Below are 15000 nucleotides of genomic sequence, written 5' to 3' on the forward strand. Positions count from 1 at the left end.
GACTGTGCTGCTGTGCGGTTCTTGTATTTTCTCAAGTTTTATTTCATAGAGTTTTGCTCCAACAACTAGAGATTAGTAATCCGTCTCTGTAACCGAAAGAACTTACCTTTCAACACCTTTTCTCCTTACATTGACGTTAGACGATGGTCTAGGCGGGGCTGCTTCAAACGTATTGGCATCTGCTGGTGCCAAAGATATTTGCAATGATCTGGGCCGACTGGGCTTCCTCTTAAGCGACAGTAAGTGCAAGTGGGAACCGTCTCTTGTTCAGTCACATTTTCAATATGACAGAGAACCGTTGATATGTTACGGAAACTAGGGTCGCTAAGCTTAAGACATCTTGGCCAACCCTTATGCTCTTACTGCGAAACAGCAGAAACAGTTAGCTCAGGTAACTGGCCACATGATCAGTATGCATGTCAAACGCAATTGGTCCTATGGTCTATTTACAGACAAGGCACTTATATTATGCAATTGAGACGACTTGCAGCCAGTCATGGGATTCAATCGTTCCTTGCTCGACCAAATTGATTGAGGAATTGACCTTTTGGGACAAAAATGTGAACAACTTAAATGGTACGAAGTTATTTGATAAACTTGTTGCTTTTGATTCTGTAGTGTATTCCGATGCGTCAACTTTATGCTATGACGGTTACATTATAACCACAAAGCAACAGCTGGTCTCCCAATGCCAGTGGGCATTTTCTGAAAAGGTTAGGAGTTCCACATGGAGGGAGGTTAAAGCTCTACATAATATGTTGTTATCTGCCGGAAATTCTTTAAAGTGCCCCTGTGACCAAAAAATCAATTCATATTTTTCTTTGGATTTCAAAACTATGTTAACAAAACACTAAGTGACCCACGTTTTAAGCCTTGATTTCAAAAAGACACCTCTTTATTTTAACTGTAATTTCCCTATTTAATGGTCCGCCATTACTAACATTATGTTCTTGAGAGAGCTGGATCCAGGAGAAAATGACATCAAAGGCTCACTAGTTTAAGAATGCCATACGTGTGTGTACGCCGCAGAATTAATATGCAGCACGGGGGTTTTGGGCTTTCAGAATTTTAAACTCACGCCTTGCATATATAATAAGCTGCGTTCACATGCTGAAATTTTAAGCTAGTGAGCCTCTGACGTCACTTTTCCCTGGACCCAACCGTCTGAGGTCCAATCGGTCAGTTTTGAACTTGAGTAATGGCGGACCGTGAAATCCAAAACTTACACTCAAAGTAAACGGCCTTTGGATAAAAATCAAAGCTCAAAATTTTGCCAGTCAGGTGTTAAGCAAACACACTTTCAAAATCTAAAGGAAAAAAGGAAGTGTTTTTTTTTATCACAGGGGCACTTTAAGGGGACCGATCGTGTACAGTGGCATACTGACAATCAATACATTGTGCTCATCATTGTGAAAGGTAGCATGAAACTTGATTTACAGTCCATTGCAGAAGATATCGCGTTTATGTGTGCCAGGCATTCTATCTCAATCATCCCAGTTTGAGTGCGAAGAGGGGAGAATCACATAGCTGGTTATCTCAGAAGCTTACAGATGTGGATGACTGGGGAATACAACCGCATATCTTTCAATGGATTAATAATATGTGGGGCCCTTTCACGGTCGATCGTTTTGCTACTTCATTTAACGCCAAATGCAGTAGATTTAATTCCCGTTTCTGGAATCCAGGGTAAGAAGCGATCGATACTTTCCTACAAGATTGGAAAGGGGAAAACAATTGGGTAGTACCCCCTCCATGTCAAATCATTAGAGTGTGACGGCATTTTCAGAATTTTCAAGCCAGGGGGACACTGATTTTCCCCTATTGGAGAGGGGCCGTTTCTTGGCCACACATATGTCCTGATGGCATACACCTGGCTAAGTGTGTCACTGATTGGGTTGGTATTCCTGAATTCAGTGCACCTGCCATCGTTCGAGATCGAATCTGTGATTCCATTTTCCATGGAGATAGACTCAAGTTCAGACTTATAGCTGTGTACATTAATTGGCAGTGTTTCCGAAAGGGAAGATAGACAGTAGATGTCCGGTCATGAATCTTGAGAAATACCTTACTTTAGCAGGTATTGATGCTATATATAAGAGTTCAGATTATTTGTTTAAGCCAATAGTTAAGACGAAGTCAGGTTTCAAACTTATACAGAAGGTGAAACCACTCAGCTATACCAGAGCAAGAGAGCCCATTGTTAGGTTACTCAAGGAATTTATGCCTGATCAGGCTAATCTTAGTCTACACTCATTTCGAGCAGGTGGTGCTACTACTGCAGCTAATGCGCAGGTGTCTGATCGGTGTTGGAAGCGCCATGGAAGGTTGCGATCAGATTCAGCTAAAGATAGCTATGTCGAAGATTGCATTGAGTCCCGTTTACTTGTTTCAAAATCCTTGGGAATTTGAATTTCCAATAACTGTTTCAATGTGAATTTGGTCTCTTTCTTTGTTATCTAAGTATTAACCCAGTGCAGCAGTCAGTTCCCTATTTGCAAATGAATAGTCATCTGATTGTGTGTTGGTTCAAATGGAGAATTAGAGAAAACTTGTTATTTGCTGCGTTTCGCAGAATAGCAGCAAATTGTTGTTTTCACGGTTGACTACCATTTTGACAGTGACCATGGTAGTGCAGATCAGAAATAAGGGAGGGACTGGATGAAGTAAAATCAGTCTACACTGACTGTGCTGCTGCGCGGTTCTTGTATTTGCTCAAGTTTTATTTAGTATCTATTACTTATATGAGCGTTACTGTGTAGTACAAGTTTTCAACCCCTCTCCCTCGAGGTTGTTTGTAATGCCTGACGCTGCATTCGGGAGGGATCAGGTTTCCTCCCAAAGGGGGGCTTTTCCTGGCGGGAAGCAGGCAGTAAGCTATAATGTGGCAAGTAATGTTAACTGACTACTGTTTTCAATAATAACGGGGCTGTTGTTCAGCACAGGCTGGGCTAAGTATTAAAGGCCAGTGCAGCAGTCAGTTAACTATTTACAAATGAATAGTCATCTGATCGTGTGTTGGTTCAAATGGAGAGTTAGAAAAAACTAGGTTTTTACACTGTTGATGAGCCATCTTTCGCTGACAGCCTCGTTCCCAGGAAAGGTCCTGGCAACGAGGTTGCTTCCGCCTATTCAAAATGGTTGGGCGGTCATGTATGATTCATGAAATGTACAATTTTAAATTCTTTGTTAAAATAGAACTATTCTAGAAAGAAAACCTGTTATATCTATTATTTTTTATGAATTTTTCCTTAATTTCTTCCCGGATTCGGCCTTTCAAAACCCTTTCTTTTTCATGTTTCATCCATTTTATTCAGCGCGGGTCTTTGGAAACGCGAAAGTCAGTTTCATTGGAGCAAAGTTTATTTTAAACAAATACTGTAATGTCGAAACTGATTTTGTGACATTTCAAAGTTTGAAATTGTAATTATTACTTTCAGTTACAAAGAAATTGTTAATAAAAAAGTCAGTTTGATTTGCCTTTTCAAACAGAGTGGAAAATGAAAATCTCTAGGACAAAAGGCTACACTGCTCTAAGCCTTGAGCAAAGTTTAATGAATATATAAATGAATCATAGAAAAGAAAACATGTCATTGGGGTTTGATACAGCCACCGAAGAGCAATATACGTAAATGCTTCTCAACAGATATTTCATTCTTGCCTAGGCAAAGATGGTATGTTGTACGGACGCAAAAGCTTGGTTTATAAGAATGCGGACTCAATTAGTTTTCTTGAAGTTAGCATACAAAATGATTTAGGAAAGAAGGCAGCCAGGTAATTATTTAGGCAGTTTCAATCAAGCCAATGTCGAGGTCAGAGCCGATTTCATGCACCTGTGGGCGTAACATCGAGCAAGACTCAGTTGATCATGTGAGAAGATGGCGCAAAATTAAAGAAGTTAACCAACAACTGAGTCTTTGGCAGAGAGAAAGGAAGGAACCGGAAGTAATAGGTTTACTGAGAAAAAACAATAGGGCCGTTTATACGAGAGAAAATAAGCCGCGGCTTACATAAGACGCGAACATCCCGTATAAATGGTACAAAATCTACGTACACGGCTTTCTCAAGCCGCGGCTGGGAGAATAGTTCCTTCCGCGTACTATGTACGCCGCGGCCAGAGGAAGCCGCGGCTTATTTTCTCTCGTATCAACGGCCCCAAAGACTTTACATCCTGTAGTTTCGCTTTACATTTTGCTGCCCTTTCTTGCCACGACGTGAAATGACACCGACGAGAGATTTTTAATGTTCTCACTACACTTCCACGCCCTTCTTAACAGTTTAATTCCGGGATAATTGCTAAGTATTTTGCTAACTGGAGATTTAAAAAAAAAGGAGATTTAGCATCTCATTAAAGGCAAACGAGAAGCGTCAGGCAGAATTTGAAATCTCCCGGCGTTTTGCCAAACTTAATTTAAAGAACTTGTCTTATAGAGCGACTTTCATATGACCTTGAAAATTAAACGTAAAAACAGAACGTAAACAAAAATTCAAAACATTAAATTGGCTTATCGAACAAAAACAAATGAGCGCGAATTTTCAATGGCTTAAGGCGGCGAAATACGAGATACAAAAACCCTCAACTTGTCGCGCAACATTGTTTCGTTGCAAGTTTTGGTCGATGTTTCCCGTTTTTCACCTTGCGTGATCAACTTGACCCGCAAGTAAAACATTTGTTGCGGGTTGATGAAATGCACGGCGCTGATTGGTTGATTTGCTAGTGCACGAGCGCATTTGTTGCGCGACAAGTTGTAAGCTTGATGAAAAACGAGCAACAAAGCCAAAATTTGTTGCTCAGAGTAGATCCGCGCTCTACTTTTCGCAACAACTTTCTTCAACCCGCAACAAATGTTTTTGTTGCTCGACAAGTTGATCATGCAAGGTGAAAAACGGGAGACAAACCCAAAACCCAAACTTGCAACGAAACAATGTTGCGCGCGAAGTTGAGGGTTTTTGTATCTCGTCTTTCGCCGCCTTAGCGAACGCCGATGCAAACAACGTCTTCTTTCCATGGAGCTTTCTGGAAAGTTTCGCTCTGACGTCATTTGAAATGCAGCAATGTGAATGGGCAATCGAACTGTTTACTGCCCATATTAGGAGTTTCCTTGGCGGGAATAAGGAGAAGCTTTGTTTTAATCTTCCCAAACATTGGTCCATGAAACAAATTGCGTACACTTTTTTCAAGGTCATTCAAAAGTCGCTCTATGTGCTCATTTCTTGCTAAGGGTCTGCAGCTTTCAAGCAACTTCTCAAAAACGCCGACCATTGAGAGCCAAAAACTTCTGAATTTTGCAACTCTTTTCGCAAGCTAAATGTTTCCAATAACCCAGGAATAAAACCAGCAATTAAATAGCGGGCGTTGACGTTAAGCGAGAAAACTGAAAAACGTATTCGTCGTATGCTCACGTCTTCCTTGACACCTAAAGGCTGGATTTACTAGCGATACAAGCATGCGCACTAGCAAAAACCACAGACGCAATAACTTGCTGTAAATTGCTGTCTTTAGTCCTATGAAAAAACAAAAGCGCTACAGAGTCATTTGGGTAAATATTGCTCGTACCCATTCTTCCGTCGCCAGCGTTAACCCTTCCATTTCATCCGGTTCACGGTTTTTATAGAGGGGACAGCAAAAAAAGGTAAAAGAATTCCAAATGTACATGTACGCAGAGCGTACAGATCTCTTGGTTTTGTTAACATAAGTAAGTTCTCGTGTGAAACCCAGCTAATAACTACAATTGAGGAAATGGGACGAGACTGGGACGGGAGCTCGAACCAGTTGGACGTATCTAAAATTTTATCTTAATTATGACCCAGAGCGATAATCTCCGCAAGTATCGTTCTTCCGGTTTTCTTTTTATTTATAACTCATCCTTAAGTAAACTGTAACTCTGGCCCGCCTAAATTAGCTGAGGCTACCTGTGGGTCAGTCATATTCTCTAAATTTTTGTATCAATAAAGTAAATGTTGTTGTTGTTGTTGTTGTAAATAGACAAGGCTCTTGATAATAGTGATCAATCAGACCTCATCATTGTGGACTTTATCAAAGACTTCGATGTTGTTCCCCATCAGAGACTAACTAACAAACTTGATTATTACGTGGCCATCTCTAACGCGCTGGCTAACCAACTGGCTTACACCCAGGGAACAGTCTGTTGTAGTTGATGGTGTCTCATCTCCTACAGTTGATGTGGTGTCCCTCAAGAAAATGTCTTAGGATCCTTGATGTTCCTCTTATATATAAATGACATTGGTGATAATTGCATGCCCGTCTACCACACACCATTTTGCAGATGATACCATCTTTTATAGTATTACAGAGTGAACAAGTGAGGCTGAACAACTCCACATGCATAGAATACTGGTCACAGATACGGCTGATGCAATTTAATTAATCCAACTAAATGTTTTGTCATGAGAATAACCAGAAGGTGTGAACCTGTTATTATTATTTTTATTCTAAATTAATGGGCCACTCACTGAAATCATTGTCTCACTATACATATCTTGGTGGTGAGCTAGCTATTCCAGACACTGGACTACCACATTAACCACATTGATAGTGGTAAGGTAAACAGAGCAAACCAAACCCTTGGCTTCCTGCGAAGAAATCTTGGTAACTGCCCCGAAAGATATAGCCTACAAAGCATTAGTGCAACCTCATTTTGAATATGCAAGCCCAGCCGTATGGGATCTTTCGATGGTCATGCTTGTTAAGCAAACAGAAGCTGCACCAAAACGATTTGTGAAGAATTGACCTCTTTACCTTGTACGTTTTGTTTTCCCATTTCAGACTACGGGCGCGTTCGATTGACCCTATTCCGGAATAAGAATACGTGGAGTGATGATTAAAACGGTATGTTTGGCGCGTTTTGAAGCTGCAAGGATGATAAAATGTGTTTTAAATAGCATTTCAGAAAATGTTTGACAATTTTAATGTGAATCTCCGCAAAAACAAAGGATTTCCAACTTGTATTCCATGTATTCCTATTCCGGAATACAGTCAATCGAACGCACCCTACGTGATGTTTTCAAAGGAATTCTTCTTTTGTTTTTTGATAAGTTATTCGTACATAAGCACATGCATAAGAGAACATCTGAAAGAAACTGTTCTCTTGGGAACATCACGTGGTCTGAAATGGAAAAACAAAACGTACAAGCTTAAGAGGTTGATTAATTGATTGTTGGAAGCCAACACCTGGAACTGTTGTAAATTTACTAAAGGATCTGAACCGGCCTCCCCTTCAGAACAGAAGGAATATTACCCACCTCACGCTACTCCATAAAGCCATTGATGGTGAATTCGCATTGGAACTACGATCCTTTCACAAAGACAAGTTCACTGAATTGAAACCAAACAGTAAAGCTTACAGAAACTAATTCTAATGTCGAACTATTAAAGAATGGAACTCATTGCCTAACAATGTTTTGGATATAGTAACTAAATCAAAGGATTTTCTTTCCGCGTTCAGTTTTCCTTAGGAAGCAAATGGGGAGCTTAGAATCTACGACGACGACGTCGACGAAAACGCCACAAAACAATGATATCATTGGTTAGAAGAGCATATATAATCGTGCTGCACGTGCGGCACGGATTTTAGATCATATTTTTGCGGTTCTCTGCGTGACGACGACATGAAATCACTAAATTTTAGTTTTGACGACAACGTGAGCATGCAACAGAGAACCTTTCATTCTCTATTTTCAGTCTGAAACCGCTTGTACCAATTTATTTTTAGGAAACTTCGCCCACATTGTACGACGTGAACGAGATGGAATAATCGCGAAATACTTTTACTAGAGCAAAGTTCTATTTTGAGGTGACGTCCCTGCAAAGTCGACGGCTTTTGTTACGAGAGAGTCAACTACTGTTAATGTCATTCCAAAATGCAAGTTCATAGTTAGAAGTTGTTCCAACCGTTCCGAATTATTAAGACTAAGCCCATGAGTTTGTTTTGAATTTATATACAGAAATTTCAAACTCCGTTAGTTGATAGCGATCATATTTTTCTTAGACGTTTAGACTCGGTACATGATATGTATTAAAAAAAAAATGTGAGCTCGGTGATATGTATTTAAAAAAAAAATGTGATGTGGACAATTTTGCGATCGTTCCCGAATCGAAACTTTCAATAAAATGTTATCAACGTCACTTATATTTTATCTTTATTTAATGATCCTTAAAGCAACCTAACCATGGCCTGGTTTTCCCCACTTATAGATTCAGAGGACAAAAGTTTCTAGTTTCGAGATAACTTCCCCTTAATTTATCGATTATCAGTCGAAAAACGAATCTGATTTCCAAAAGGGGATATATTATGAATGTTTCCGCTAAACAAAGAGAATCCCTGGCCTCTGAAACAACCTTTTTGTTCGGCCATTTTAAGTCACCCATGGAAAACGGAGAACGTTTTTGCCACGGAAAACGTTTGGCCAGAATTTGTAAGCTTGGTCTGAGATATGAGTGAATGGAAATCAAGTCATTTTCTATTTTACCTTCATTCCATAATGTTTGCTTTTATTCCTTTGGCGATGCCATGTGTTCCTTGCGGCTGATAATAATTCCCCACTTAACTATTCACCAATCTCCTTGATCCGGCTTCCTTGTAGACGTCCTCATGGGTCAAAACATTCCCGTGCTACGCAAAGCAGGCACAATTTCTATATGATTTCACTGCCAAGCTATGCCGCTTGCCTTTCTTTACAGGAGTATGCCGATCTGTTCAAGGCGTCACATGATCTTGAAGATTCTATTTGAAGAGAAAATCGGCGTTGGTTCGGTTAAATTGCTATTAAAACGGCAATGGAAAATTCTAAACTAGCGAACCGTTCCTAGCGTCATGTTTTCGTTATGAACAACGAAATCCCTTCTTCAGAAATAAAAAATAGGTAGACTATCCATACTGTTTTCTTCATCCAAACGTAGTTATTTCGATTCAACAAAGGGTTATGCCAAGGCAGGTGGGACTGATTTCTTGGAAATATAGCCACCTTCTTAATTATGCATTCAAATTACTATCCCAAGAATACTTGGCTTTGCGGCTGTTGTCCACACCGTGTTTCCTTGTAGGTGAATGTGACACAAGACATGACATAGAATCAACTTTACTCAACTACGAGCTAAGGAAAAACATCGGAAAGATGGCAAGTGATATTCATGCGTATCTTTAAGCAACCCAGTTAAAAAATCATCGAATGGGGAGGACGTATTATCAAAGCTTGTCTTTACAACTGAAGGGAATTTACTAAATATGCATGTATCAGTGATGGTTTCCTTCGTGTTGCTTGCCCATCATAAAACAAGCGATCGTTTCTCTCCTTGTCCTTCCCTCTATTTCACGTAGGTATAAGTTAGCAGGACAAAATGGTTTACCTGTTCTCTCTCCGAATTTTCAATGACCAAGGCAGTTTTTGGAATTATACAATTCGCATTAAAACAAGCACAGGTTGAGAAAAGAATATAATACTCTTTGCTTGATATCTTTAAATAACTCCTAGAAAATTTGAAATTTACAAAATTAGCTCTTTCTTCATTTTATGTGTCACGAATTAACAATGTTAACAATACGCTCAGTCTTCATCTTTCTATGTTTTTCACAGTCGAAGGTTCCGCAGAAAAACGGATCGAGATTGAGGCCGCAATTTCATGTAACCAACTACAGGAAAAGAATTCCGAATCTCGGACCAGACAGGTACTTGGAATTACTCAAGACAAAACTAAAAGTCATAATCTACAAATAGTTATTTTCTGTAAGGCCGGTTTGTTAAAAGGGAGAATGGGCAGCCCACGAGCGGGAAGTCAACTGATAGGGACAATTTTTGACGTTATGAAATCCCAAATATGGAAAAATTACTCAACTCTTTACCATTGAAAAAAGGTGAATTCACCCTGGATGGGCAGGAAAGGTGACTGTTGATTGATAAAGCAACTTCGTTGAAAAAAGTCTCTAGTAAACTAGTTGAAAAGGATTCTTAAATTGATTTGTACATCATGCGAGGTAAGAGGACTTTTAAAACTTGATTAGAATGAACTGAGTGTGATTCTGAAGCTGTTTTAAACTATTTCCCCTGTTTTTGTAGCGAGTCGCTACGGTTCCCACCGCAACCTTTTCCTCGAAGTAAACACAGAGGTGGATTTTTATTTTAGTACTGGAGCTGTATCTAATATATTTACGTATATATGACTTGCTTTTATGTTTGTTGGCTATTGAACATACCATTCATAAAATTAAAATTAAAGAATTAAGAGTGAGAACCTCGATACAGTCTAATAAGAAGAAGATTATTTAGAACGAACGGTTAGTTTCGGATTAAAATAGCATTTATTTCTTACTTTTGTTTTCAGGAATCTTGACTGTATGTTACTTCGCTTTCCATGTAGTCGCCTTCACAAAGTCTTTTCCGATTAAGAAAAGTGTTCCAGTTTGTCAAAGGAATAACAGAATTCGTTTACTCCTGAGAAGTGCCTTGGTTTTATCCCATGAATTGGCGCGAAGAAGCACTGCTATAAGCCAAGAAGTAGTAAGTTTCATTTGAACTGATAAATTTCCCGTTTACTAGTAATATTTGTCGAGAGATTTTGCAGGGTCGTTAACCAGATATTACAAGTAATCCAACTAATCCTTAGTCGTTTATTGATTGATGCTGATACCTCCCATTAAAGCTGGGTCGTTGGTTCAATTCGTAGTTCAGTTTCATATTGGATCAGCATCCCAAAATTTATTCATTTTGTTTTGGTTTATTTTGCGTACAAGATAAATGAGAAACAAAGGCAATAAATACCAAACTGGTTTTTACGAACAAATCTTAAGCATTTGTTTTCTGCCAACAACCGGATGCCGTGTTTATAATTAATTAAAAAGGTCTATAATGACAACTACGACAGGATAATGCATTGATGGTACCATAACTATGAAGATGTATCTCATTTGAACCATTTTGTCTTCTTTTTCTCTCAGTCCAGACGATGGCCACTAAATCCTTACCAAGACAGTAACGTCGATTTTATTCTACCCATTGGAAGTTTCAATAAAACTGCAGATAAGGTGAATCGGACTCTTTTTTAGTAGCGTTATCTTTCATAACAATTTATGCTATCGTTCCTAGAGTAGCTACATTCTTTGAATAAAAAGAGTTTCCAATTTTGAGGCTTTCTCGTTCTCCTCGCTCTTCAATTGTTTGTTTGATTCACCATTTTTAAAATAATGTATTGTATCTTGTATGAATATTTCAACTGTTCATCATCAGGAATGAACGACAATCTGCAACTGAGTGAACGTTTTTTCAGACCTGATTATTTTAAGATTCATTTTCGCATTGGTTTTCATTGATAAAATTATGCACATGTGTGTCTTGATTGGTTTAGAGGCACAGAACCCGGCGGGAAAGGTGTTCTAAATGTAGACAGTTTCGTCTGAGAGGACGATCACATAGTCCAACGAGAGCGAGATATCATCTATTGGAGTGTTGTAGGTCCGTGGTCATAGATTCTTAAACTGTGTATTCATTCAATAATTCTTTGGCTGCACTCACGTGATAAGACGGCCATTTTGGTGCCAAAGCAATAGAAAAATGTAGCTCATGTTTTGCATAATAAGAGTCGAATTCGTAAAAGACTTTTTCGCTATTGCTCCGACAAGGCCGCTTTGACATCAGGTGCAATCAGAGATCTAAAATTAGTCTGAAAAAGAGCGGGAATTCGGTTAGGATTGGCCGTATTTATACTAGAAGACGCCTAAGACGTCCAGACACGTTAAACGTCTGGCTAATATAAATACGGGACGCACTTAACTTCGACGGCTAGAAATCAAACTCACAATTTTCTTCAAAAGATACTGGGATTTAATCACCAAAGAGACTGTGTGCATTTCATTGCTAAGTGCGTCCCATTTTAGTGCGTCTCGTCTTTATACTAGACGGCTTAGACGTCTGAGACGACTAAGACGTCTGTTAAGTGCGTCGTTTAGACGAACTTAACTTGAGACGTTTAATTCGTCTGGCGTTTAATGCGTCCACCTTATTTCCCGTGTTTATACTAGTCGTCTAAGACGTCTAAGATGTCCTGTAGTATAAATACGGCCATTGGAATTAAGAGGCTACAACAAAATATTGTCTAGACGTTAGAGCTCTCAGCGAAGGGCCCGAGCGTATGGGATAGAACAGAAGTGTGCTAACTTCTGCCAGTGGCTTACCGTTTGTTTCCCTTATTTCAGCCTTTAACAATCCTAAAGACAAACTATCGTATATTGAAGACATGTATCTTGCTACTGGACAACTCCACAATCGAGCTCGATAAATTCCAGGCTGCCAGAAGTGTAGTAACGCAACTGAGGGAGCTGAAAGATCAGACAGAAACACTTATTTTGTGTTTGAAAAAAATAATGGAACGCATGGGATTTGTAAGTACAAGATACTTTCATTCATTTTTGGGTACTAAAAATGGGTCGAAATAGGGAAGTATCGATTGCATCAATGGCAATTTATCTCTCCGTTACTTACGCTCTCTTTGTTCCGTACTATAAGTTATGGACCGAGTTTTTTCCCGTTAACTTACATTACGGGCCGAGAAAACGAGGTTAGTAAGATATTAATCATATCTCTGAGATTAATCCGGCGCACGGGCTAGGAAGCTAGTTTAAGTCAAGCGGAAGGTTCAACAGCCACAAAGATTGCCGTGTCAAAATGCGAAAAACTAAATCTTCTTGGCTGTTTGAAATAGTGGCTTGCAAGATTCAAACACCGTCAGTTTACAAGTTTACTTGACAGACACGACATGAAAAACTTTCTAGTACTGTACAATACGGCCCGCTTATTTAGCCAATCACAGCGCGCTTACTATCTGAGATATATAATCAACAACAACAACGACAACAACAAATCAAGTAAACCATATAAACGTGAAATCACCCAAATCTATAGTTTTAAAATTAAATATGAGCAAACAACAGTGAATTTATCATTTCTCCATGTTTACGTAAAAACTCAGTGTTCGAATCAATCTAGTCGTATGAAGTGAATGGGATGGAAGAGCCATGAAAAAGGTAACCCAAACGGTATTTTGGAGCGGCTTTTTCGTTGCCTCAGCCGCCGTAGTCGCTAAAACGTCCTTGCAACAATAAGCCGGGTGATAGAGCAGTTTTCAAATGACTGTCGAAAGTAATCAAACGATTGCAATTGCTACGCTTAGCGATTGGTTTAAAAATCTCGCGCCAGTTTATCAACCAATGAGAAGAAAAACCAAAAACAATAGCGACTTGAACGCACGATTTTTCCCGCGCTTTGAGCAAGTTACTTAGAATAGCCCATTTCCGAGTTGCTACATGCCTCAGTTTCAAAGCGAGTCCTGGTGCAGAACCATTCAAATGGAAATAAGTTGCGTATTCTTATGCAAATCAAACTCATTTCTCCTTCGATAGTTGAGCACCAAGACTAACTTGGAAACCAAGGCAAACAGCAACTCAGAAATGGCGTATTGTTGCGAATTTGGATTGGTTCATTGCGCTGTTTGCGCCTGCTGTGATTGGTCCCAGTAATTGCTTTGGTATTTGTTTTACGACACTCGTTGAAAAGCGCTCTTGTGAAGGTCTAGCTTGATTAATGTTTGCATCTTCATTTTGCTACGTCGGCGAGGATTGAATTCTGAATCACTATTGTCTTGCTTTTTCGACAACTGCATTAACAGTTTGTCAGCTTTTTTATTTCTATAGGATCAAAATGAACGTGCTGACAATGACGAGACTGAACCACCAAAAACAGAGGTGATGAAGACCCTCATTTCCAATGCGCCGACTATAGAAGATGCTTCTCTTCGAACCAAGCTGTTACTGGACGAATTAAGCTCCAGAGTCGCAAACGATCTAATCACAGACATATGGAAAATTAAAATTTTGACTTGTAACTAAAAAGTTACAGTGAACAATGATTCCAGTTTAAGAATTTAACAACAAGATATCAGTATTCATTGTAAGTTGTACTTCCTATGGGAGATAACGTAATGTTATATTACATTAATATGACTACATTGCAAGTAAGCTCAAGTATATAAGATATATATTAAATTAATATGCAACGCTGTCCGGAGTGGCCTACCATGGAATATTCCACGAGTCGCATGCATTTTCTTAGTAAAGACGGATCCATGTGGCTGGTTCAGTCTGTCTCTCTTTTTCATTGTAAAAAACATGTAATTTAACATTAAATTATCGTGTATTAATTAAAGCTGCATTTTACCTGTCGTCCTTGTGGGACCATTAATAGGGACTTTAAAATCTAGGACGACGACTTCTGCGAAAACGTCATTTAATATTGCTAGCTTATGTTTCTCAAAGTGTTTCGTGGTTATTCCAGTTTGTTCAACTATCAAGGCACTGAATTTTGAGGAACAGTGTTGAAACTACGCATCGCGCAGAATACCTATTGTTTCCAGGAAATTTACTCACAGTCGAGAAAAAGTCTCGTTCTGTAATATTAAGAGGAAAGCGTAATTACGGCACTTTTTGATTAGTTGACATTTGCGCGCACTGTCCTCTGCGGGGAATAGAACTTTGCTCATGAACTTGAAGAGGTGTGGAACGAAAACAAAAGACAGAAAGACTATTGTTTTTCTTCTTTGTTTTCGTATCCCATTGCAACCCGATCTGATTTCACACGTTTGCTTTGGGAATCTTCGTTAGATTGAACTTGAAATTTTGCCATTTCACGTCGCAGATTGGCAGAGAACGTATAGGAAAGAAATGTACCGCAAGTTGAAAAGCGTACGCGCAATGCCATAGGCCAGTTTCGTATTCTAACGGTTGGACTGGATCTAGAATGAAATGCAGGCTAATGAGGACAAATTAATTTGCATTTGAAAAGATTTGCCCGCATTAGCCTCCATTTCATGCTAGATCCAGTTCAGCCGTGAGAATTCGAAAATGGTCTATTAACTTACTAGCACTCTTATTTTGTCAGATCATTAACTTAAGGTAGTCATATTTGACATAGTTCGATGCTACTCTGGTTTGCAGAATT

The 15000-nt window shown here is 39.2% G+C and overlaps 1 protein-coding gene across 1 annotated transcript in view; it reads left to right on the forward strand.

Moving 5' to 3' along the window:
• The first annotated feature begins 9982 nt into the window (after positions 1-9982).
• LOC138040642 (uncharacterized) overlaps positions 9983-15000 on the forward strand; it is a 5402-nt gene continuing 384 nt past the window's right edge. Inside the window, exons 1-5 of the mRNA XM_068886331.1 lie at positions 9983-9989; positions 10337-10512; positions 10950-11036; positions 12204-12389; positions 13698-15000. The exon at positions 13698-15000 is cut by the window's right edge and continues 384 nt beyond it. Coding sequence (XP_068742432.1) covers positions 9983-9989; positions 10337-10512; positions 10950-11036; positions 12204-12389; positions 13698-13892 — 651 coding nt within the window. The 3' untranslated portion in view covers positions 13893-15000. The remainder of the gene's footprint in view (positions 9990-10336; positions 10513-10949; positions 11037-12203; positions 12390-13697) is intronic.

This window comes from Montipora capricornis, chromosome 3 (assembly GCF_036669925.1).
Source record: "Montipora capricornis isolate CH-2021 chromosome 3, ASM3666992v2, whole genome shotgun sequence".
NCBI classification, from domain to species: domain Eukaryota; kingdom Metazoa; phylum Cnidaria; class Anthozoa; order Scleractinia; family Acroporidae; genus Montipora; species Montipora capricornis.